Source organism: Cnephaeus nilssonii (assembly GCF_951640355.1).
Source record: "Cnephaeus nilssonii genome assembly, chromosome: 5".
In the NCBI taxonomy this organism is placed as follows: Eukaryota; Metazoa; Chordata; class Mammalia; order Chiroptera; family Vespertilionidae; genus Cnephaeus; species Cnephaeus nilssonii.
Window position 1 is genome coordinate 93,298,642 of NC_137076.1, and position 26,617 is coordinate 93,325,258.

Sequence of the window (26,617 nt, forward strand, 5' to 3'; positions counted from 1 at the left end):
GGAATGAGCAGGGAGATTGGGGCAGCCCTGTGGGCATGATCAGGAGAGTGCTGGTCCCCACACTCCCCTTTTCCACCTCCTGCCTGTGTCCCCTTTAGCACAGGGGTCTTACCTTTCTCTTGGGCACAGGTCCTACTGGCAGATACTGGTGAATCTGAAGATCACACGTGGTGGAGGGTAAAAATCTAGGTCCACATCCTAGGGCAGGATTACTAAGGCCTTACGGTGTTTTCTCCAGCATCAGCTTCCTCGGGGACCCTCGGTGAGGCCTCCCACCTCCACTTCCACCCAGTGCCCTGTGCTTCCTATCCTCCTTGTTTTCAAGAAAGGAGCCAGTGAGCATGTTTATCCTCAAGAGCTGAATACAAAAGAATTTCCCATTCCACACAGAGCAGGTGCTTTGATGTCATTTGACCAGAAAGGAAAGAGAGGAGGAGAGGCATTTTAATGGGAAGCAAAGCTTTCGGTCCAATACCTGATAGCTCTAATGGTGGAATGTCAGGCAGTGGCTGGAAGTCAGAGTGGGGAGCTGGGGAGCGATTTTGGGGAACAGCTTCCTGAAATGACAATACCTAGCAGCTGTCGGCTCTGTTTGCTGCAAGGGCAGCTTTGGCCCCGAGGGCAAAAATACAGTAGGAGTGTGTCTGTGTAGCTGGTCAGGGGTTACGGTCACCAGAAAGCATTTGTTGGGCACCCAATGTCCACTTGGGGGAGAGTTTCTCCTTGGCACTGGCTGCCATCTGCCAGGATGGCTACTAGGCCACAAGAAGAATGTGTGGTTACTTACAGAACCAGTGTCTCTGGCTGGTTGTGCATGCTGAGCCTCCAGCTGGGGGCAACAGCTCTCTGCTCACTAAGCTTCTTTATTATATTTCCTGGCCAGTTCTGACCGGTTCTGTAGGCACCCAAGCCTGCTTTGTTCAGTCCCTGCTGGAAATGGAAAAGGAAAAACTTGCTTTAGGCATTAGGCCAAGAGGGGGGTATAAAAACCAGCAGGATTGAAGAGTTTTCCTCAAATCACATCAGGCTGGCCCAGAGAAGCAAGTCCGTGTGAATTTTTAAATGTGGGAAGGGCCCCCGGAGAACACGACAGGTCTTCTCTGATGAATCGTGCCCTCTCCGGGTGCTCAGTGGGCCTCCACCGCGGTCATTGACCAGCGAGCAGAACTAGTTGATGAATAGGCCACAAGCTAATTAACATTGGGAACAGTGCCCCCGGAAAACGGTGCAAAGCTCCGGGTCTCCACGTTTGAGGATCAGCCTACACTCTCAAAGGGCTTTCTTTGGGCCACTGTTGGCCCCAGGGTTCCAGCAAGGGCTTCACAAAATGGCCTTTTGTAGCCTCCATGTGGCCACCATAACAATGAGTCTATTTCTTCACTGGCAAGTATTAATTATTCACTTGTAGCTGATGAAACTAGACGTCAGTCACCTCATTGGAGCCTTTGTGAAAAGGTCTTTGGTCTTGTTGTTCTAAGGAGCAAAGCCATGTGTAGGGGCCACAGGATGGGCCCTGCGTTTGTGGTGGAGGTGGGACAAGGGGGTGGAGCATGCTGCTGCCTACTGACTGGCAAGGTGGCAGGCCAGCAGGAGCGGGGTAGGAGCTGGTACTTCCTTGGATGCTCTTCTTAAATGAGGGATGCATGAAAGTGCTCAGAAGAGTGTCTAGCACATGGTGCCATTACATGTATAAATTTATTGTTCAACGTCTCTCTTACATAATCATTAAGAATGTGGCTCGTGTGTGTAATTAACCCACAGCTCTTTTTTTGTTTGTTTGTTTGTTTTGTTATCCTCACCAGAGGATATTGTTCCATTGACTTCTTTTAGAGAGAGTGGAGAGGAGAGGGAGAAACAGAGAGAGAGAGAGAGAAACATCTATGTGAGGGAGACACATCGATTGATTGCCTCGCGCATGTGTCCTGACCAAGGCCAGGGATCAAGCCTGCAACCTAGGTATATGCTCTTGACTGGATTCAAACCCAGAACCCTTCAGTCTTCAGGCTGACACTATCCACTGAACCTTACTGGCTAGGGCTTAACCCACAGCCCTTACCAACTCCTCTACCTCCAGAGCCTTCCTGGATTTTGCTTTTCCCAAGGGAGTTGGTCTCTGTTACCAGGAAACCGAGCCCCAGGTTTACCTGCAAAAGGTAGCCAAAGGAAAGGGTGATAAGACGTGGTGTCAGTAAGGGCTTCAGGTAGGAAGTGCTCTTGAGTAGCACTCTGAGGTGGGTATAATTTGAGTAGGCAGAGAGAGGGGGGAGGGAATATGCTGAGCAGAAGCCCAGAGGTAGTTCTCACATTTCGACATGGGTCAGGAAGGACCTCTTCCTCTGTGTGCATTCAGCATTTTGCAACCAACCAGGTATGTTGGAGGCACGCTTGGCTTCTTGGGCAGACAGAGCAGTACAGTGGACTTAGGACACAGGACTTGCTGTGTGTTTTTTCAATCAGCCACTGGCTCTCTGACTTTAGAAATTGGACAATGGAAAGCAGCCTGCCCAGCCTGTTACTTACCTGTCACCACAGGAGCCCAAGATGAGATAATGTCTGTAAGTCCCAGTCTAAGAAGAAAAGGCCATGGGAAGAGAGAAGAGAAGGAGGTTCCGGAATGTGTGCTTCTCTTGGCTGGCTGCCCTCCATTCCTAAAGGAACAGTTTATTAATTCTATATGGTGTGTCCATTTGAGAGGACAAATCTGTGGCCTCTCCACCGTCGCGCTAAAGGGAAACTGAAAGGCATTTTGTGATTCACAGACTCTGTCAAGGCCCCTGGAAGGCCTTGTCTGTTCAAAGACACTTCAGATTTCAGTCAGTGGGTGTGGGACACCTCCCAGGGTGCAGAGAATTTGGATATTGGCTTCCTAGCCGTGGCCTTTGTGCTGAGAGCTGTGTGTGATATTCCTCAAAGGATGACCATTCAGGGCATACTTCTTGGACCCTGGTAACAGAGGAGAAAACAAATTGGCTACAAATTCTTAAAAGAAACTTTTTGAGAAGACAGCTTGGATTCAGGCAGAATTTCTTGCAGGGATCTTTCTGGCTGAGTGGCATACATGGCCTTCTGGACAGATGCCCAATAAAGACCCAGTGATGACTTCATCAATAGGCCTTTTGATTTTGTGTTTGCATCATCATTATGTCATTTGACAGCAGTAGTTCTCAGACTTCAGTCTCTTCGTGGGATGGAGGGATGATTAGTATGTCCAGGTTGTATGGTCCCTGTCTTCTGAATAAGGCAGGAGATGAGGTCTTATGCAGAAACTAAAGGTGGTGGAGTGGTTAGGAAAGTTCAAGAGACTTCCGGAGGTTCCGAGCAGCTGCCTCTGTGGGTGGAATAAGAAATCAATTGGGGATGAATGAGGGGATTGTCTAACTCCACTGAAGGCCCAACCAAAACCAAAGAGCATCTGCAGGGCTGGCCCTCATAGAAAACACTCAGTAACTCAGTATTAAGTGAAGGTGTATCTGAGAACGATTTTGATTTGTGCTTTTAAAATGTGATACCTTACGACCGATTTTGATCTACTAGTATATAACGGGAGAGACAAGAATTCAACACTGAGGGTCAGCCATCAACCTCCAAGTGTGCTCTTTCACATGGAAGAGAACAATGAGGTTCTGCTTTTTATGGATGGAGGTGGAAACTATGACAGAAGAATTTTGTAGAGGTCTCTTCAGATTCTTACAGTAATAAGACTTACTTAGATATGGTACCTTAAAGGACCATGATGTTTTACATTTTGTGTTATTTTTCTTAACTAGAAGACATGAATTTTGGCCACTGACTCATGCATTCAACAAATTACTCATGAAGTGTTAATTAAGCAAGTAATGCCTTGTATGTGCCCAGCTCTGTAGTAGTTGATATCCCCCCCAAAAAAGATGACTTTGGGTGATCCACTTCATTAGTAAAGTATAAGGCAGTTTATAATGCAGTAGGAAATGATGGACTCTAGACTGTGAGTGGTATAGGAATCCAGAGAAATGAAGGTTGTGATGGAGCTCAGCTGGTCACACCTTCATGGAGACGGTCTTCCTTGAATAGGGCCTTGACAGTAGTCAAGGATAGGATTTGAGAAGGGGAGAAAACAGCCCAGTAGGGCGTGGAGAGAGTTTGAGCAAAGGCACAAAGTAAGAATGTCCATGGGCAGGTTCATGGCACCCTAAACACCCTGGCCTCAGTGGCCAGTCCATGTTGGGGAATGTGATTTTTACAGAAGCCCTTGGGATGGAGTGTCCCAGCTATAATCAGAGTTATTTGCTTTTGAGTTGGAAAGAGAAGCTCAAGTCCAATGATTCCTAACTGGTTGGAGCAATATTTTTTATTGATTTTTTTTACAGAGAGGAAGGGAGAGGGATAGAGAGTTAGAAACATCGATGAGAGAGAAACATCGATCAGCTGCCTCCTGCACACCCCCTACTGGGGATGTGCCCGCAACCAAGGTACATGCCCTTGACCGGAATCGAACCTGGGACCTTTCAGTCCACAGGCCGGCACTCTATCCACTGAGCCAAACCGGTTTCGGCTGGTTGGAGCAATATTGACATCATACTCACAGCTATTCCCTCCCCCTAATTCTGCCCCAATTTTCTCCCACGTAAGGAAAGAGATGAGCACACAAGCAATGATATCATGGGAGGACTCTGAGCCCGCCCTCACACATAACGAAAAGCACCTTGTTTGCAAACCTCACTCCTTAAACCGTTATTAGTACAAGGTGCCACAACAACCTTCACAACAGAGCTTTCGACAGAGAACCAACACCAGGTCACCCTCCATATTTTACAGTCAGGGAAATTGCCCTTTTACAGTGAGTGAAAATGTGATTCAGGACCTAATCAGTCTTCAGGCCGAGCCACCTTCAGGCTGCAACTTCACCTCAATGGAGCTGAGGTCTGGGTGCTCCGATCTGGTGGCCAAACCCAAAGTCTTGTTCTTTGTTTCCCCGCAGGTGCAGTGGCTTCCCTTTTTTGAGTTTTAGCAGGTGCCTCTGAGAGGCAGCTCCTCTCCCTGGACAAAAGTCCTATTGGTGTCCCTCGTGCGGTGGTTTGTCTTGGGCCCCCCGCGGGAGCAAATCAGCAAGCTGCCTTCTGTGGCATGACCTCCCTCCTCCCCCACCCCAGGAGGCTGGTATCTGGCTGGTTGGGTGATCAACAGAAAGTCCACCTCAACCCTGACAACAGGAAGCAGCTGTAAATCAGCACATGCAGTGGCGAGCCCCTTCGCCCCACCAGGATCGCGTCCTTCGCTCTTAACAAAGAGGAGGGCAGGCCTTCTCCAGAGGCCCAAGTCCAGACTGACAGCCTTCTCTGCTCTGACCTCAGGTCCCCTGTGTGGAGAGAAACTGCAGGTGGCAGGGCCTCTGGTCCCAGAAGACCCAAAGTGAGGCCCTTACTTAGCAAAGTCTGCCTAGAGACAGGGCTGGGGAACAGGCCAGATGTCTGAACTGCTGGAAAGGAGGCCTTGGGTTGCTGTCTTTTAAAGTAAAATTTAAAATTTTGATCAAAGCAATGCATGCTCATGCTTTTAAAAAGATCAAATGGTATTGAAAGACGCATAATGGAAAACAACCATCCAGTGCCCACCTCCTCCCAGCGGCTGTGGCTTTTAACTCACCATTTGTTTCCAGTAGTTGCCTCCAGATCTCTAAATGATACACTTGCACTGCTGTTTCTTGATTTATCTATTCTGTGCACCATCTACTTACTTCCTGCTGTGATGGACGAAGATTTTGCTTTCTTACACCATCTCCCGCCCTCCCCTGTCCCCATCTCCCAATACAGAAAGAGCTCTATTTTAACCGAAATCCTGTGTAAAGTGTCCACGTTATTCTTCTTCTTAAATGTATTTGTGTTGATTTCAGAGAGGAAGAGAGAGGGAGAGATAGATGGAAACATCAGTGATAGAGAATCATTGATCAGCTGCCTCCTACTGGGGATCGAGCCCGCAACCCTGGCATGTGCCTTGACCAGGAATGAAACTGTGACCTCCTGGTTCATAGGTCAATGCTCAACCACTGAACCACACCTGCCGGGCAGGTGTCGACATTATTAAGATGTGTAAATGATGATCACAAGAGAGCCAAGTAATGTCCTTTGACTCTATTTCCTTTCTTACATGGCTTTTTGTTTTATCTCAGAATTAGAATGCATTCTCCTCCCATTTCTCACAGCCCCCCCCCTTTTCTTTTACAGTCTGTCATATCTGTTATTGTATCAAGTCCCCATATCTTCGCAGGAAGTCAGTGTTAGCCCCAGCGCTGCCCCTAATGACCCAAGTGACCATGAACACAGGGCTCCTCATCTCGAAGCCTCAGAAAGAGAGCTCAGGTGGGGGGAGGAGAGCTGAGACCCACCGTCTTCTCACCAAGCCCATCACCCCACCTCAGAGGGGTTTACTGTCTGAGAAGTCTCTCTTCCTGAGCGGGGCAGCCCCAGCACCTGACAGGCGGGGAGAGGGGGTCTGATCTGAGCCCTGCCCGTGGTGCTCCAGCTCACCCTGCAGCCTTGGGGGCTGCCCCTTGAGGTTAGTATGGGTGTGTCTGCTGCTCTCTTTTTCTCTCCTACTGTCACCTTTTGATTTTTACTCAACACAGTCTCAGCTTGTAGGGACAGATTCAAACTCCTCAAACTCCCCAAGCTCCTGCTCCAGCTTCGTCTCTCTTTGTATCACTCCTGCTTGTGTACCCCAGACTTCCCCAAAGTAGTCATACAAATACTAACTTTTTTGTTTTGGTAAGGACTTTATTGAGATATAGTTCACATACTGTACAATTTACCTATTTAAAACATACAGGTCAGTAATTTTTAGCATGTTCACAGAATTGTGCAATCATCATTATGGTCAATTTTAGAACATTTTCATTACCCCAGAAAGAAACCTTGTGCCTTAGAGCAGTACCACCTATTTCCCCTAGTCCCTACCCCTGGCCTAGGCACCCGCTAATATACTTTATGTCTCTGTAGATTTGCCTGTTCTGGACATTTCCTTTAACCTTTTGCACTCGGATGTCGAGTGTGGCGGTTATTGAATGTATCAATAATTTGAAATATAAAAAAATCCAAATAAATAAGTTTGTATGAAAAGAAACTCCAGTTTTTTATTCTACTGCTGCGCTTTGTAAAATCTGGGGTAGTTAAAAAATTAAATCCCGAGTAGAATAAAGGAATCGAGAAAAAAGCGAGTGCAAAGGGTTAAAAAAGCATATCATGCTTCTTTCACTTAGCCTAATATCTTCAAAGTTCATCCATGCTGTAGCATATTTTCACATTTCATTCCTTTTCATGGCCAAATAGTATTCCATTGTATGGCTATACCACATTTTATTTACTCACTCATCAGTTGATGGATATTTGAGTTGTTGCCACATTTTGGCTATTACAAATAATGCTGCTATGAACACTTATGTGCAAGTTTTAGTGTGGATGTACATTTCCATTTCTCTTGGGACTACACCTAGGAGTGGAATTGCTGGCATATAATGGAACTCTGTGATTCAAATATTGAGGAACAGCCGAACTGTTTTCCAGAGTGGTTGTGTTATTTCACATTCCTACCAGCAGTGTACTCGGGTTCCCATTTCGCATCCTCACCAACACTGCTAAGAAGCCCAGGGAGTTAGTTCCAAGGAAGGAGCCATCATGCCGGAGAGGGGAGGGGCCTTGAAGGATGAGTGAAATCAGGACATACAATGATAGAGGGGAGAGATTTTATTTCATAGGTAACTGTTTACCAGTTATGGAAGCTTTTCCCTTTAAGTGCTTGAATGTTAAAATTTGAACCATTTTGATGCAGTTCTTTCTAAAGTATAAGCAGCTTCTTTGCTATTTATATTCCTTCTCCTCCTCCCCAACTATGAAAAACCTGGTGTCTTGGACATAGCAATGCCTTTCTTGATGTCTTGGGTTCATCCACTCATGGAACACAGAGTTCAATTGAGTTATGAGTGTGTGCTCAGCCCTGTGCTGGGAGCTGAGTATGAATTAGACGCAATGCCTGCCCTGAAGGAGGTTATCGTTGAGGTCAGGAGTGAAAACATGCTAAATCATATAATAAAGTATTATAGAAGCTGTGGAAGAAGAAGCATGCTGGGTTCAATGAGGAACGAAGGAGAAAGTGGATTCAGGTGGGGGAGGGGGTCAGAAAGGCTTCCTTGGGAGGTAACCATTCTTAGTCTCTCCCAGCTCTGGGATCATTCTGGTAACATAGGAAGTGTGTTGAGTTCTGTTGTAAATCGTGACATTGGTGATACTTCGGCAGGCTATTGAAGTGCGGAGAGTTGTCACTCCCTCACTCCATGGCTGAGCTACATCTGTATGGTTCCTCTCCACCTTGTATAGGTCTGTCTCCTCTCTACAGGCCACCGCGAGGCTTGGCTGCTCTTAGCACCCGGCCTGCTTCTAACCTGTGACTGTGTTTTACAGATTGGTACAGGTAACACTCTGCAGGTGGCTCCAAGTGGCCCCTGTGGGGTTTGGAGCCACAGGTCTGACCACTGGGCAAGAGGAGTGTTCCTCTAAAATTCACTGCCTGTCTGCTCAGAATGAGCTCCGTGGTCCATTTTGGTGCACTCTTTGGAAGTCTTATAAGATGCAATCAAGTGACTATGTCCCTGCTCGGCTTCCCACACCCATGAAGAAGCTTTGACGTGTAAAAGGGTCTCAGCTACAGGAGAACGCTATGACCTGTAGAGCCATAACCTGTCACAGCAAACCTGAGTCCCCATACAAACTCCAGACACACCCAGCTTACACCCGCGATGGACATGCTAGCTAGATGCCAGATTTCTTCTTGGGATTTTTTTTTTCTTGCTCAGTAAAATGCTACTTTTAAAACATTTTTTTAAAAAGAGGGACCACTGAGCCAAACCGGTTTGGCTCAGTGGATAGAGCGTTGGTCTGTGGACTGAAAGGTCCCAGGTTCGATTCCGGTCAAGGGCATGTACATTGGTTGCGGGCACATCCCCAGTAGGGGTGTGCAGGAGGCAGCTGGTCGATGTTTCTCTCTCATCGATGTTTCTAGCTCTCTATCCCTCTCCCTTCCTCTCTGTAAAAAATAAGTAAAATATATTTAAAAAAAAAAAGAGGGACCATCTGAGGCTTCCTTTTAAAATTTTTATATTTATTTACTTATAAAATATTTTATTGTGTATATAAATATTCATATAGTTTTAAAATATATTTTTATTGATATCAGAGAGGAAGGGAGAGGAGAGAGACAGAAACATCAATGATGAGAGAATCATTGATCAACTGCCCCCCCCCCCCCCCCCCGCCCCTCCACTGGGGATCGAGCCTGCAACCTGGGCAAGTGCCCTGACCAGGAATCAAACCTTGACCTCCTGGTTCACAGGTCAGTGCTCAACCATGAGCCACACCGGCCGGGCAATGTACATCTATCTTTAAATTTGTTTTATTTATTTATTTTAGTTGCTTTCTGGCTGGAGAGAGTTACAGACAGGGGAACTATTTCCTGGCCTCTTGATGTTCATGAAACCCAAAGGGCAAAGTTACCTAATCTTTCTAGCTTGTGAGAGTCTTGTTCTTCTTGCGGAAGGAAAAGGCAGCCAATCTGGAGGGGGGAAAAGTAAGGGCTTGGTACCTTTCAGAAAGGTACAAAGGTAGGTGTGGTCTAAAAGCAAGGGCAGAGAACTGAGAGTCAAGATATCTGCTTTCTGCCCAGTTCAGCCACTTGGCTGCCCATGTGACCTTGAATGGGAGTTTTCACTTCTCAGTGACAACAGCAAAACAGCAAAAATAGCACCTGCACTTTCTTAAACCTGCAGGGTAGTTGTGATTGAGGAAGTCAAACGGAAAGATCTGTAGAATTGAGATAAAAATATAAAGGTCTGATAATAATAATGCCTTCTTTTTTTTTTGTGGAAGAATTGCTGCAGTGTTTAATTTAATTCATCCATTCACTCGATTAAAAAGAGGCCACCTGACCAGCTAACATTTCCCGAGTGCTTACTCTGTTCCTGCTACTGGACTAAGCATTCCACATGCCATTTATGTTATATAATTCTAAGACTAAATCACTGAGGGCAGTGGCTGTTATTAATTAGCGCCCTTTTACAGATAAGGAAACTGAGGCTCAGGTTAAGTAATATGCCATGGGTGATGGTAGGGGCCTGAAGCCCTTCTCAGAAGCACACTGACTGCAAGCCCAGTGTTGTTATTTGTCTGGTGACTCCAGGCCCCTGCGTTTGAGTTTGTTGTGAAGACACTGAACTTAAATATGCCGTGGACACCCCACAGCGAGAGGTGGCAAGCTGCGTCTGGCAAATGATGCTCCCAGAACACTGTTCATTTTTAAACATTTTATTAATTTCTCTTCCAAAATGACAAAACGGCCATGTGTTCATAGGTCGAATATAAAGAATGCCTCTCATTTGGAAGGTTGCATAACAGGCAGGGCACGCGGGCCAGAAAATAAACTTCATTTCCATATATACCTCTGTTAACATTTCCAGTACGCTTTTTCTTTCTGATTGATGTGGAGTTGGCAGTGACTTTCAGCACTTGAGTTAAAAACATCTGATTTCCTTCTCCCTTAGGCAGTGAGTGATCTACAGACACACAGAGAAATCCATTAGAGAAGCTGTATTTACGAGGAGAAAAGAGAGGTTGCATTAACGAAATAAAGACTCCTAACTTACTGGCTCAGTAGGCTGTTCACTTATGATTCTCTTCAAGGGAAGTGCAGGGTTATTATTGTGAAGCAGGAAACCTTAAGGATTATTCTGGTCAATAGGTATTTTGATGTCTGCAAAGCCCAGAAGAAACCCAGATTATAGGAGAAAGGAGAGGGGAAAGGTCATGGCAAGTAGGAGTAAGGGCAGACAGATTCAAACTGGGAGTGCATACACTGAGCTAGGGGACCTTATGGGAAATTTCAACATTGATGAAATTGGACAAAAATATAATAAATTCCTACGTCAGCATCTCACAGCATTGACAACTAGTACCGAACGGCCGATTTTGTTCCATCTAGTATCTACTCTTCCTCATGTACTATCATTTGGAAGCAAATACCTGTACCCTTTTATTTATATTTTAGTAGGTATTTCTAGAAGATAATGCTTTTAAAACATAATCTCAATATTATTATCACATCTAAAAACTAGCACTATTTCCTTGATATTATCAAATATCTGAGTCAGTGTTAAATTTTCCAATTTTCTTACAAATGTGATAATTTTATTTTGATGATGCTTTGTTTGTAATAGGATCCAGATATGGTCTTATCGTCTATAGCTTCCCCCTCCATCTCTTTTTTTTCTTGCAATATTTGTCCAAGTCACTGAGTCGTTTGTCTAGCGGAGTTTCCCATAGGTTATATTTTACTGATTACATCACTGTGGTATATTTTAATGTGTTCTTCTGTCTTCTGTGTTTCCTGTCAGTTGGTATCAAAGTCTTGATGAAATTCAAGTTTTTGTCTTGGCTCCAGCATTCTTCATAAAGCGATGGTGTGTTTTTCCATCAGAAGGTGCATAATGTCAGATTCCTTCGTAACAGTTGATGGTCAGCGCCTATATTCATTCGTTTATTAGGGGCTGGAAAAATAGGAATATTTTAATTATGTCACTGTTTCTGGAAATAAAAAGAGAAAGAACATTATAGAGAAAAACATCTCTGTCTTCTGCAATTTGGTTTTCAAGTGGTATGGTTTGTATAGGAAAAACTGGTTAAGTGTTTGCTTCTTTCCTTTCATTTGTTGATTTTCAACATAAAAATTGGTTCACAGGCATCCTCCAATAGGAATAAAGTGATAAAATCCAAGTTTTTATTAAGTGTCTTTATGATCTCATGGATTAAGACATATTTGATGTTGTTTCAAGTCCACTGAGTTATGCTAGGTGGTGCTCATATTGCCCTGTCTTTGGCCAATGGAAGCTGCCTCAGCTTGGCTACTGGGTGCCTTTGACACAACCCCATTAGTACTAGATAGTTAGCTGCTTCTAGGCCTTTTTTTTATAGGACAAACCTGGGTTCCAACTACTGCTCCACCACTTGCCAGCACTTGACCTTGTGCAATTACTTAAATTCTGAGTTTCTGTTTGCTCCCCTGTAAAATGGGGATAATCATAGTACCTACCTTTGTAGGGTTGATGCAAGGTTAAAATAGTCAAGTATTTGGCAGAGTGTCTGACACAGAGCAAGGACTAAAAAATGTTTAGTTTTATTAATGTTATTATTATTTGAATTAATGAATAGTGTCATCAGGGCTTTGTAGCTTGCCCCATAAAATCATTAACCCCTCCTGAAAAATGGACTTAATATTAATGCAAGAAAGAAGGCCATCTTTTTTTGTGGATTGGCAAATGGTTTTGCTGTGGAACTGAATGTCACACTTAGAATTCAGGAGAGAGAGGAGAGAAGAGGAAGAAGCATAGGTGTGGGAAGGGCCTGAAACCACGAGATGAGGCCAGATGCCTGTAGAAGGCAGAGGGGAAAACCACTTCTTAGCTCTCTGTGTCCTCATTAAATGTGGCCTTGGCTCTTGCCAGAGTGCATGACAGGAGTGAGGGCGGTGTGTGGGGAGAACTCTGGTGAAGTGTGAGTCATAGTTAGCTGCTCAGCCCCATCTGCCCTCCCAACCACAGGCCTAATGGCCACAGTAGTTTAGGGGCAGCAAGCCCTTGAGGACACTCCAGCTGTTTTCAGCCCCTGGACCCAGTTCTCAGGTCCTTGGTCCCCTTTTCCCCATTTCCTAGAACTCCTGCCCTTAAGCACATCTCCCACCTCCCTGTGATTGGGGTGGGAAGGGATGGGTGGGAGGGCTTCTGTGACAGCAGAGTGGGCCTTCTCTTTGCTTCCTTATTCAAATGTGCTAAAGGGCTAGCTTATTATTAATCTTCTAGTAAAACAGTTTTTAGATTTTTGTTCACGTAGTCTACTATTTGTGTGTTAGTTTGCTTTGTTCTTTGCTTCACTTACTAGTATGTCTGCTTTTGTATTATCTCAATCCTTACGTTCTCATTGCTTTGGGTTGAGGAAAATTCACTTCATTTAGTTCCACTTTCCTATTTTCTATTAAATGCATTTAAGACATTTATTTATGCTCTCTTTCAGTTCCAAATATTCTATAACTTCTATTTGAGTTCCTCTTTAGTTGTAAGTTACCTTGAAGTGTGTTTTTATGCATTTCCATAGGTGTGGGGTGCTTTTGGCTGTTATTTGCATTATTGAGTTCTGATTTTACTGCACTGTGATCAGTGAATGTGACTGCTAGGAGATCACGTTTGGGAGAACCTGATGGTCTAAGTCATGACCAGTTTTTTATCAACATTTCACTTCTGTTTGAAAAAGAAATGTGGATTCTCTTTGCTGAATTGGGTAACTATGCTGGCTGCCTGGAAATCCTCACTGAAGCCACTGCACTGCCAGCATCCCAGACACAGAAATGTTCATTCAGGGCTGATTGGTTTGGTGGGGCTCACGAAACATACCCAGGCCAGTGGACGGCTCTTCACTTGTGCAAATAAGGTTAATATTGCTGGAGTCTGAATTCTTTAGTCCCAGTTGAATTAGCTTGTAAGACCCAGCCTCTGGTTTCAAGTGGATGCTCGTGGCTATTGCAATCATGGGCTTTGGTGCTGCGCAATAATTTAAGCGTGGAAGTGATACACTTTCTCATAAAGAACAAAAGCTGGGGGCTGACCGGGGCCTGTGTCCTAGCCTCAGGCGTTATTTGAAGTCCTTTGCCCTGGGTCACTGTGGTTGTGTGGGTGTCACATAACCTCTCGGAGCCTTGCTTCTTCATCAATCAGCCCTGTGGATATGATACCATGCTGGTCACAGAGGAATGTGATGCGGCTCAGCCGAGATCATAGACGTAGAAGTGCTTGTAAACCATGAAGAGATCCTCAAATATCAGCTGCAGGTTAAGGGCACCTTGTGAAGACATAGAAAGTGTGGCCTTCGTGCATGTTAACTTCCTTCATTCTCTGGAGGGCGTCGGGACAGGGTGAGATTGAGAGAAGCGTTTGGAGGCCCCTGAAATTCTTCACGGTGCTTCCCTCCCTTCCCCTCAGTGCGGAGCACGGAAGCTGCAGCCATGACCACCCACGTCACCCTGGAAGATGCCCTGTCCAACGTGGACCTGCTGGAAGAGCTGCCGCTCCCCGACCAGCAGCCATGCATCGAGCCTCCGCCTTCCTCCATCATGTACCAGGTCAATTCTCTCCGAGGGCTCTGGGGGCTCAGGGACCCTGGGGGTCCCCTAAGAGGGTTTGCCCTGAAGGCAGAGGGAAGGGGGGGCTCTGCATCTAGAAGGTGAAAGGTCGGGAGCTGATGGAGTCCCTGGTGCCCTGGTGGAGCTGAATGTAAGGAATAGATTAGCTAGTAAATGTACACCAGAGCTGTTCCTCCTCCCCAGGGAAGGCTTGTTGATCTGCTCTGACCCCAAATACCTTCCCGGCTGTTCTTGCTGCAGCACCAACCAAGGCGTTGGCAGCTCTGACCTCATGAATTAAATATTGCAATTTAGAAACCCCTAGAGCCTGCCTGGGTAATTACTTTTCCTTCATGTATGTGAGAAGAGCTCTTCAACTCCTCACAGCAGCTAATGGCTCAGGGAAGCCCGTCACAGTTGTTTGCTTTCGCCCAAGACGGGTGAGCTTGTGCTAAACCATGATCAGATGACAAAACCGTGATCCACCAGGGTGTGGGGGAAGGGCATCGTGCAGCTGGATTCTGCCTTGCAAATAGCCCCTGGTCTGGGTGTGCAGGGCGAGTATGCCATGCTAAGAACAAAATAAGTTAATTTGAAGTTCTTTGCTGTATTTGACCTTTTGAAAGTTCTTGGGCTGCTAAATGAGACTAAATATAATGCATAATATATTTTTAATTTCATTCAGTGATTAGATTTATGAAGCACATGCCTGAAGTTTCAACTCATAAACTTTGTTTATTCACATTTTCTAACCCAGATTGAAATTTTAATTATATGAATATCTTTAAAAAATATTTTTATTGATTTCAGAGAGGAAGGGAGAGGGAGAGAAAAATAGAAACATCAATGATAAGAGAGAATCATTGATCGGCTGCCTCCTGCACACCCCTACTGGGGATCAAGCCTACAACTTGGGCTTGTGTCCTGACCAGGAATCGAACCATGTCCTCCTGGTTCCTAGATCACATTCAACCACTGAGCCACGTTGGCTGGACAATATCTTTTTTATTATAAGCAATACAAGAAAGTATAACAAATAAACATTTTAAAACATATATATATATATATATATATATATATATATATATATACACACACACACATTTTTACCATATATATATGCATACATTTTTAATATAACAAGGGAATCATACTACATATATTGCTGTATCATTTGTCTTTTTTTAGCTTAAAATTTATTATGGATATTTTTCCCTGACAATACTACAGTGCTGCCACATTATTTTTAACCACCATCTAGTACATGTAAGTCCATAGTATGGATATACTATGATCTATTTAGCCTTTCATGGTTAATAGACATTTGAATGATTTCCAGTTTTCTCTATCACAAAAAATGCTGCAGTTATTACCCTTTACATATGTATCTGCACCCTCAGGTGAGTGTTTTTGCAGCTGCTGGATAAAAGCAGTGTGCATCCTAACTTCTCAACAGCTGTTAGGTGTGTAGAGTGTCAGTAAGCATTTATTCCCAGGGCCCAGTGGAATGACCCTGATGGGAAGCGGATGTGGGTCCTGTCAGTAGGCAGCTCCAGTCCAGTGTGGCCGAGTGGGATTTGGTGGGGGGAGGTGGGGGCGGGGATGAGAGGGTGATGTGGACATAGCTTTCTACAGAGAACTGGTGGCATTTGTTGGCAGCAGTGTGTTCCCTGGGCACCCAGCCACCTTGGACCTGTTTTTCAATAACCAAATGTTCCTGTCCTCCAATTCCCACAGGCTAACTTTGACACAAACTTCGAGGACAGGAATGCATTTGTCACAGGCATTGCAAGGTACATCGAACAGGCTACGGTCCACTCCAGCATGGTGAGTCTCTGGGACCCTGCCAGGGCGGGAGGGGCTGTGGGCAGCTATTCCAGGACCCCCAGCCTCAGGCAGACCCATCTCCTTAAGCCCGTTCTCACGCCTGCCCCGCCCCTCTCAATGCCCAGGGCCATCCTGTGCCCCGTGTCTTCCAGCTTTGCAAATCCTGCTCACCTTTAGGGCCCAACATTATCCTTACTCTTCCCTGAGCGCCTATAGCCTTTGGGTTAACATGTGGTTAGATCCTGCTTTGCTTTATACTTTAGAGATACTTTATACTCTTGAGCAAAACAAAAGGTTTCTCATAAAGGGACGGTGGCTTTGGGAATCACATGTTGTTGACTTGAGGAAGCTGGTGGCCTAAATTGTTCACACGCGGGGCCAGCTGTCTGACCCATCTGTGAGGAATCGCTCCTTCCCTCTGGGTCTTTCATGGATTTTATTCTCAAGCAGCACTGAAATTTGAGGAATTCAGATTCCTCGTTCACAGGTCATGCCTGCAGCTCTCTGGACCTTTCTCTCTATATCAGCTATACTCTAAAACCTGGTCTTACCATACCCCACCCATTTATTTAATAAATAGTGTGCACCTGGGGCCTGCAGAGACTGTGCTAAATGCTGGGGAGGGGGATACAAGGACAAACGGGGATTCTCAATGAGTCAAGTGGAAATAGACAAGTTTACCATTTATCAAACACTTTCTGTGTAGATATTTTAAATGCATTGTCCCAGTCCTCAACTCACTGCACTGTGAGGTAGGTTCTGTTACAATACCCATTTCATGGATGCAAAAACTGATGCCCAGAAAAGTTAAGTACATTACTAGTACATGGGGTCCTACCACTGATAAAGTCTGTCTGCTCTAGACTACTCTTTGCAGATCAATAAAAATGCACAAAATTAAAGGTAAATGGCATGGTAAAAGTACAAAGTTCTTTGTTTTTGAAGGGGCCTTGAGGGTGTTGGGGAGAGCTTGATGAAGGAAGTGGCTTTGAATAGGGCCTTGTATTATATAGACCTATGTATAAAATATGTAAATATACAAATTGCATTATAACTATATATATATATATATATATATATATATATATATATATATATATAGTTATATATATATATATATATATATAGTTATAAAGTAATATATATATATTACTTTAAAATGTATAAGATATGTTCATACATGATATCATGGAACCTTATAACAGCCCTGTGACTTGCAAAGAGGTCATTATACCCATTTTAGGGATAAGAAAACAGAGGCCTAGAGAAGTTAATAGCAAGTTGCTCATGATCCCGCTAGTAAATCATGGGGTTGTATCTGGAATCCAGGACTTTCTTTTCTTTTTTAAAAACATTTTTAAATTTATTTCAGAGAGGGAGAGAGATAGAAACATCAATGATGAGAGAGAATCATTGTTTGGCTGCTTCCTGCACACTCCACACTGGGGATCAAGCCCACAGCCTGGGCATGTGCCCTGATGGGGAATTGAACCTTGATCTTGTGGTTCATGGGTCAACTACTGAGCCACACTGGTCAGGCCAGAGGCAAAAATTTTCAAGGCTGCCTAGGTTTGGTCTGTAAGGTACATATAAAGAAATTCTCTGATATTTATGGAAAACTAGATAAGGGTCTGTGATATGCTACAGACTGGATGCCTCACACTTCCAGAGGCTAAAAGTCCAATACCAAGATGTCAGCAGGGTTGTTTCTCCTGAGGCCTCTCTCCTTGGCTTGCATACCGCCACCTTCTCACTGTGTCCTCACATTGCCTTTCTTCTGTGGGTACACACACATATGGTGTCTCTGTGTGTCCAGATTTCCTCTCATTAAAAGAACACCAGTCAGATTGGATTAGGGCCCACCATGAAGGCCTCATTTTAACTTAATCACTTCTTTAAAGGCCCTGTCACCAAATACAGTCCCGTTCTAGGGGATTGGGGGTTAGGACGTCAACATATGAATTTTGGAGGGACACAATTCACCCATCATAGAGGGCTTTAATTCATTTAATAAAAGTCAAAAGCAATAGAAAATGTTTATCCATGGGGGAAATGTGAACAGACCTCTGCTGGGGAGTTAAGTTCCATTTGTTCGTTATGTGTAGAATGAGCTGTGAGGCGAATACACTGGTTGAGATAAGGTTATCTACATTGGAGGTATTAAAGGCTGAGTGAGGGTGATGGCATGACGGCTGGCTAAGGAAGTGGATAGGAGAGACACTGGAGGTTAACTCCACCTGGCTTAACAGTTGACTGTATAAATACCAGGTCAGGGGCACCAATAGGCCAGTCAGAAGGAGGGGCTGGTTTAGAGGGGGATTGTGTTTTCTATTTCTGCTGTAGCAGATTGTCACAAACTTAGTGACCTAAAAAAAACACAAGTTTATTTGCTTACAGTTCTTTCTGTCAGAAGTCCAGCCAGGGTCTTACAGGACCTTAAAGTCAAGGTGTTGGCAGGGCTGTGGAGGCGACTCCGTTTCCTGGCTTTCCCCACCTTTACAGGCCACCCACCTTCCTCGGCTCACCCTCTCTGCCAGCCAGCAGTTCGATCACTCCAGTCTCTGCTTCCACCCTCCATCCCGTCTCTGACTCGCCTGCCTCCCTCTTTCACTTATTGGGACCCTTATCCTTCCTTACCTTGGGTCCACCAGATAATCCAGGACAGCCTCCCTCCCCATTTCAAGGTTTCTAACTTAATTACATCTGCAAAGGCCCTTTTTCTGTGTAGAGGATTGTATTCACGGTTCTGTGGATCAGGATTCAGGCATCTTTGTGGGGCTGTTATTCTGCCGACACGGGGATAGTGTTGATATGGTCTTAGATGGGTCAAGAATAGGGTGTACCATTGACATTCGTGAGTAATGCCCAAACCTCACTTCACTCAACAATTTCTACCTTGTAACTTGCTAACTCTCTTTCTCTAGAGTACCTTATCAACAGCAAAATGTCTTCATTAGATGCTCACCTTCTTGTATTTCTCCTGCCTGCACTTGGTAAATCTCTCAAATGGCGGGAGAGCCAGAAGAAAGAGGAGTGAGAGAAAGTATATAAACCATGTAATTGACCAGCTACATGGAACAGTCAGGGATCTTTGCTGGAGGTGAGACAGGGGCTGAGTAAGTGCTGAGAGAGACAGTCTGTCACTACCAGTCCTGAAACTTGAGCTGAACTCACATTGGGTTTAAGTCATGGACTTTAAGAATATTATAAAAGTAAAGGACCTTAGAGATCCTTAGTCCTGCAGCTGCCAACCTGACTGCCCGTTGGGTTCACCTGGAGGGCATTTAAAAATGCTGATGCCTGGGTTCCCTCCCCAGGGATAATAATTTATTTTAGAAGGTCGTGGCCTGGGCATCAGGAGTCTTCCAAGTTCCCCAGGTGACTAATGTGCAGCCAGGGGTGAGACAGTGATTGAGACCAGCTCTTTACCTCCAATGAGAAAACCGTGACATTTTTCAAGGTAAAAGGTGGGCCCAACAGAGCCAGAACCAGAAATCAAGCTTTCCATGGCCCCACCAGGGGCGCCTTCCACCATGCCATTCTGACCTCTATATTGCAGGCTTCGTTATACAACAAACCTGGTTGATGGTCACCTGCCCTGGCCATAGATCAGAGTCCACCTCATCCTGTTCACTGCCCTAGTGCCAGCATGGAGCGCAGAGCCTGGGACCCCTCAGGGCTCAAACCTTCTTTGGGTGAGTGAGTTGGAATACTCACACCTACCAGGGGCCAGTTTGTTGCTAACAGATGGACACATGTTCCTTATGTTGCTGTCACTTCCCTTTTTTGACGTGTGTTCTGAAGCAACAACAGCGGCAAGAGACCTACACGCTTCACCTTGGTTCTCTGTCGTCTCAAGGGCAACATGTTCCTGATTTTCGAAGTGCTGATTGAAAGTGTGGAGTTGTCGGTGGCATTTGCTGTTGAAAACAAAACCATAAAAAGTAATGAGCTCTAAATTAAATCTGACCTTGTAGTAGAAAGGTATTATGAAATAGACATGATATGTGGAGTAAAAAAAAAATAAATCAGTAAGGGTTCATTTTTGTATCAATACAAACATTTATAGAAAACATGGTCTAGTAATACTCTTTTTTACTGTGTTTTTGAGATATCGTTCATAGAACATAAAATTCACCCTTTAAAGTGAACAGTTCAGTGTTTTTTAATATATTCACCATGTTAATATATTCACCATCACCACTATCTAATTTCCATTACCACAAAAACAAAACAAAACAAAACAAAACAAACAAAAAACTGTTAGTAGACACTCCCAATTCCTCTCTCTTCCCATTCCCTGGCAAACACTAACCTACTTTTCGTTTCTATGAATTTGTCGATTCTGAACATTTCATCTAAATGGATTCTACAATATGTGGCCTTTTGTGTCTGGCTTCTCTCACATAGCATCATGTTCTCAAAATTCATCCATGTTGTACTAGTATAATGTATCTGCACTTTATTCCTTTTATAGGTGCATACTATTCCATTCTCTGGCTGTACCGCATTTTAGTCCTCCATTCATCAGTTGTTGGACTTTTTGGGTTGCGTCCACTTTTGGTTATTAGAATAATACTGCTGTGAACAAGTATGCAAGTTTCTGTGTAGACCCAGGGGCATTTCCCTAGGAGTGAAATTGCTGGGTTAGACTGTTACCCTGTGTTTAACTTTTTGAGAAACTGCCAGACTGTTCTTTTTCCTCGTAATACTCTTCACTCCCTTTACAGATTATGTAGTGTGTGTGTGTGTGTGTGTGTGTGTGTGTGTGTGTGTGTGTGTTCCATTTAGTTCTCATAAAACTTTCTGAGGTTGTTATTGTGGTCATCACTAAATGGAGACTCTTAGGTTCAGTGATTTCCTGAAGGCCAAATGGCCGAAGAGTGATGAAACTAAGATTTGAGCCCAGATATTTGGACCCTGAGTTCAGGGCTCTTTCCATGGTAGCACTTACTAGGTGTGGTGCATCATCACTGTATTTTTCAGTTTTATTTTTTGTGCTGTTGTTGGTTTCGCTATCTGCTCTGCTTTATTTTTAAAGAATTGATATTAATAATTTTTCTGCTTGTGAAATAGTCACATAAGCTCTTCTAAAAAAAGTGCAAACATTATGGTCCTATGTGATAGGAAAAGTGAGTGCCCCACAGAGAGCCTGCTAGTCATATTCCACCAAAATCGCTCTCAGTATACCATAATATACATTCCTAATTACTACTCTTCGTTTAGCTTTTTTATAGCTTATCTGCTCTGCATACTGTTTTGCTACTTGATTATTTTCTTGCTCAGTATATCTGGGACAACTTTTGCTGTTGGAACAAATACTGGATCTGTTGTCTTCTTTATGAGGTGGCCATCATCTTTGAAAATTGCAGCCTGCTTACAGAGTCCTTGGTGTCTGATGAGAATACCTGAGGCCACTGCTTCTCAAACTTATGTTGCACCTGGGAGGGTGTGTCCCCTGGGAATGTTCCTGAATGCAGATTCTGATTCTGTCAGCCAGGCAGCGGCCTGAGGCTCTGCATTCCTAACGAGCCAGCCAGGGGATGGGGATGCTGCTGGTGCACAGACCTCACTGAGCAGCGAGGTGTTGGGGGCTGATGAGAAGCCTGTTGCACCAGGGCGGTTTCTCCCTGGTGAGCGTGTTTTGCTTTTCAGAATGAAATGCTGGAGGAAGGACACGAGTATGCGGTCATGCTGTACACCTGGCGCAGCTGTTCCCGGGCCATCCCCCAGGTGAGACTGTCCTTCCCTGGGGGCTCTCCTGCCGCCAGGGGGCGCCGCCACCCTCCACCTTACCCCGTTCAGGGAGCTGAGCTTCTCCAGGTGGCAGGGAGCAAAGCTAATCCAAGGGGGCACGCTGAAAACCTTCGGAGAGTTTCCCATAAAACTGATGCCAACTTTTAAAAAGTTGTTCAATATACTTTATTTGGAAAACAGTGTATGCTAACTGTACAACACCAAACCATTGCAGAAAGGTTTAAAGTAAAAAGCAAGACATCCCCACCTTCTCACCCCCACCACCCAAACCCACCTCCCAACCGAGCATGATCGCTATGGACACGTGTTGCTGCCTGTTCCTCTGGATCTTTCTTGCTGTTATCCTGAATATTTCTATGATTATTATTTTGTAAATAATTATTTACAAAGCGTATGTTGCTTTTTACTTATGTAGTTCTGCCACTTGATTTTTTTACACTTTACTAGTATTTTTTTTAAACATATATTTTTATTGATTTCAGAGAGGAAGGGAGAGGGAGAGAGAGATAGAAACATCAAAGGTGAGGGAGAATCATTGATCAGCTGCCTTCGGCACACCCCCCACTGGGGCCCAGACCCTGGGCATATGCCTTGACCGGGAATCAAACCATGACCTTTTCTGGTTCGTAAATCGACGCTCAACCACTGAGCCATGCCAGCTGGGCTACATTTTATTCTTTATCAATGACATTTTTTCATGTTGACACATACGGATAATATGTGTATGTGTCAACCAGCATTATAATTGAATTTCATGAGTTCCATTTTAATAAAATCCATGAGGCACAGATGTGTAAAAGAGGAACAGTTCCTCACCCTTCCTTTAATCTTAGTTCCCCAGGGTAACTACTTACTAACAGTTTGGTTTGCACCCTTTTGGATTTTCTATGCCTGTAACATATATGAACAAACACACACACACTGTTTTGTTAAACAAAAATGGGACTAAGTGACACTTCCTGTCCCATCACAGTTTTTATCTGTCAGTTTATGGTGGCAGTCTGTCCATGTCAGGTGACATAGATCTGTCTCATTCCTTGTTACATAATGATATTGAATTGAGTGTATCATATTTTATCCTTTCAATCACCTGGACATTGAACTTGTTGCTCCTATTTTAAGAATCTCTAAACAACCGTGTGAAGAATGACCTTGAACTTACCCTTCTCTCACTCGTCAGTTTCGGCTGCTCTGTTAGCAGTCCCGGGTGTGCGTGCTGTGAAAACACCCACCATGTGGTTGTGATGGGTTGAAAACCATTGGGCAGAGCACATGGGTTTCTTGGTGGGCCTGAGTGTGGCCGGGGGGGCTCTGCCCCAGGTGCATCCAGAGCAGTGGATGGAACATTGTTCTCTGCTGGGAATCTGGCGGGGCCCCTCTGGGGTCAGAGTGAGGAAAGGCTGAAGGAGAAAGACCTTACAGATAAACGTGGATGTGTGTACAGTGACTGGTCACAGTACAGAAAGACTGAAGGGATGGACAGTTCTGTTCTTGGGACCAGCTGGTTTCTTACCTGCAGCCAGTGTCTGGGGAGCAGTGTCGCCCCCAGTCAGACCCATTAAACAGGGCTACCCCAGCCTCCTCTCACCAGGGTGTCCTTGTCATTTATCATCCTGGACGAGGTGCATTCGAGAGTGAAAAGGGGTCCATTAATAAGTCAACAGGCGTGACCCAGGGCTGCCTGGGCGGATCAGGATGTCTGAGACCCCTCTGTCCACAGGTGAAATGCAACGAGCAGCCCAACCGCGTGGAGATATATGAGAAGACGGTGGAGGTGCTGGAGCCAGAGGTCACCAAGCTCATGAAGTTCATGTACTTCCAGGTGAGGGGTCAGTGAATCTGGATCAGGAGACTAGAGAAGGCCCCCGCCCTTCTACACACACGGGTCTGGGTTTTTGTGCCATGATGCTTATTCATTCAGTCAATACTCTTTGGGTGCCCCTGACACACACCCTGGGTGAGCAAGACGGACAGTTCCCTCCCTCTCTGAAATTTCCATCCTAGTGAGCACAGGATGAGAGACTGGGCAGGAGGAGAGACTGACAATAAACAACAAACAATAATTCTCAGGGCATAATACGTGCCGTGAATAAATAACATTTTAAAAATCCCTGGGCTGCAGGGTGTCTGCGACGTGGGTGCAGCTTTAGGGACAGCCTCTCAGGAGGTGGCATGTGAATTGAGGCCTGTGTGATGAGAAGGGCTGGTGTGTGATGGTCCAAGGATGAGGGTTTCAGGCAGAAGGAACTGTGAAGGCAAAGCCCCTGAAGCCCGAAGGGGCTGGATGTGTTTAAGAAACAGAAGGAAACCAGGGAGGCTCCAGGGTGGGAGAGGGAGGGATAAAAGGTGAGGCTGGAGCAGTAGCCAGGGACCCGCTCACACAGGGAACTGCAGGCTATGAAGTGGGATGTGAAAACAATGTGCAGATTTTATTAAATCACCACAGAAACCACTGGAGGTTTCTAGTGACACGATCTGCCATTATTTCTTCAAACACCTTCCCTATTTCTTTCTCCCTTTGTGCCTCTTCTGGTACACCTACTCTTTTAATATTGTTGTGTTTTACATTGTCCCACAGCTCCCTTAAGCTGACCTCCTGTTTTTTCATTGTTTTTTTCTTTTTGGTTCTCTAATTGAGTGATATTTTCAACTCTGTCTTCTAATTCACTGATTCGATCTTCAGCTTCCCCTAATCTGCTGTGTATTCCTTCCAATGTGTTCTTTATTTGTGTTATGTCATTCTTTATCTCCGACTGTTCTTTTTTCATAGTTACTATATCTTTTTTCATAGTGTTGAGCATTTTTAACATCATTACTCTGAACTCTGTTTCAGATAAATTTCGTATCTCTGCTTCATTTATCTCTTCTTCTGGAGAATTTGCTAGTTCTTTCATTTGGGGGTTGTTTGTTTCCTCATTTTGGTTGTCTGTTTGGGTTTGTGACTATGTTTTAGGTAGATCTATACCTCTCAATCTCTAGTGCAGGACAGTTTTAAAGGCTGTTTCTGGCTAATTGGATGAGGCAAAGACTCAAAGCCCCCAGACACCTCCTCTGTCTATAGACTAATAGGATTCCAGCTTGAATTGCCCCCAGGCAGTCATCCTCAGGTTTGGCAAGAGTTTTTTTCAACAGAGTGGATAGTTGCTTCTACCTGGAGGCTAATTGTTACTTTTAATCTCTTAAGTGGCCTCAGGGCAAGGTGTTTTCCAATAGGGTGTGTCCACTGTCTTTCCCCCAGGCAAGGCAGATGTCTATGTGGGAAAGATGTCCTCCACTGTGTGAGGGAATGACTCAGCCCAGGAAACTTGGGGTGTCTGCCTTCTGAGCTCTATCCCCCGAGTCCCCAGTCCTGGGTTCTGCTCTCACAGCTCCAGTCCACTTCACCCTCCCTCTGCCAGAGCACAAGGTGGTTAGCTCCACCTGGCAGACAGCACCCCACTGCTTCTCACAGCTAGATGTTATGTGGGTACCCTCCTCAGTTTGGTGCTCTCTGCTTGGGGAGCCCAGCTTTGGGATTAGATCCCAGAGTTCTCAGTGCGCCGCCCCCCCCCCCCCCCCCCGCCCCCGCTGCTGAGATATCTCTCTAGGACTTCAGTTCAGTTGCCATCTGTGGGTGCCCGGCCAGCCCTTTTGCTCCTCTGCCCCTCCTACCAGTCTCTATGTTGTCTCCACCTTTAGTCCTTGGGTATCAAGGTTCTCTCCTGTGAGTTTTCCCTAGTGACACGATCTGATTGGTGGGTTTACAACATCTGGCTGCTTGGTGGGAAATGGAAGGGAGGTGGGGGCAGCACAGATGTGAGGGGCAGGAGGGGACAGGAGTGGTAGCAGGAAGACTAGTTGGGAAGCCAGGAAGAGTGATCTTTAAAGGAAGAAAAGAGGAAAAAGACAGCCAAGGGCTTTCATGAGGGCAAGCTAGTTAAATTAAAAAAAAAAAAAAAAAGGCAGCTGGTTAAACAAATAACCAAGGAAAAATAAGGCAAACAGGTTGATTATTATGCTCAGGTTGGAAGCTGCTCAGGAATGCAGGTTGAGCCCTTTAAGACCAGTCTGTACCCCAGGGCGGGGGTCATGCCACGCACTCTGCCCTGCACGTGCTCCACGGAGAGCTGAGACTCGTAAATAGACTTCCAGGCCCTAGCGGATGTCCACCCCTGCTCAGCCCCAGGCTCAGCCCCACACTCAGCTCTGCATGGCCTGCTGGGTGCGAGATGGGATGTCTGGGAAGGTGCGGATATTTGCAGCCCAGGGCAGGAACACTGGCTCCAGAGGCAGGAGACCAAGGCTCCTCCACAGTGTGACTATGCCTGTGAGTGACTTAGCATATCTGACACCTTCAGTTTTCTCACCTTAGAAATAATACTTATTTCACAGTTTTGTGGCAAGGATAAAAGAGGCCTATTGTAAAGAGCCACATAGAGTCCTAGTTACACAGTAGGGTTAACACATCGAAGCTGCTGTTAATAGGAAGCTGCTGTTAATAGCCTCATGGACTCTTTAGAAAGGCAGGTCCAAGAGAGAAAAACTATACAGAAACCGAGAAAGGATGACCTGGGATCACCTGGAGCTACGCTGTTCCGTACACTAGCCCCGTGTAGGTATTTACATTAATTAAAATTAAATAAAATGTAAAATTCAGGTCCTCCGTTGCCCTAACCACCAAGTGCTCAGTAGCTCCATGTGGTGAGTGGTTCTCGTATTAGGGGTTGTAGACATAGGACGTTTCCACCATCATCGAAAGTGCTCTTGGACTTAGGCTCTGGAAGGAGAAGGCGTGGCCAGTCTGGTCTTCACGGGCGAGGAATTACGGGTGGGTATCCCGCCTGAGGAGGGGAGAGCACACACAAGGAGT

At 45.2% G+C, this 26,617-nt stretch overlaps 1 protein-coding gene across 1 annotated transcript in view; it reads left to right on the forward strand.

Annotated features, from left to right (window-relative positions):
* CYFIP2 (cytoplasmic FMR1 interacting protein 2) overlaps positions 1-26,617 on the forward strand; it is a 106,826-nt gene that overhangs the window by 1,229 nt on the left and 78,980 nt on the right. Inside the window, exons 2-5 of the mRNA XM_079771342.1 lie at positions 14,045-14,184; positions 15,922-16,011; positions 21,667-21,744; positions 23,489-23,590. Coding sequence (XP_079627468.1) covers positions 14,068-14,184; positions 15,922-16,011; positions 21,667-21,744; positions 23,489-23,590 — 387 coding nt within the window. The 5' untranslated portion in view covers positions 14,045-14,067. The remainder of the gene's footprint in view (positions 1-14,044; positions 14,185-15,921; positions 16,012-21,666; positions 21,745-23,488; positions 23,591-26,617) is intronic.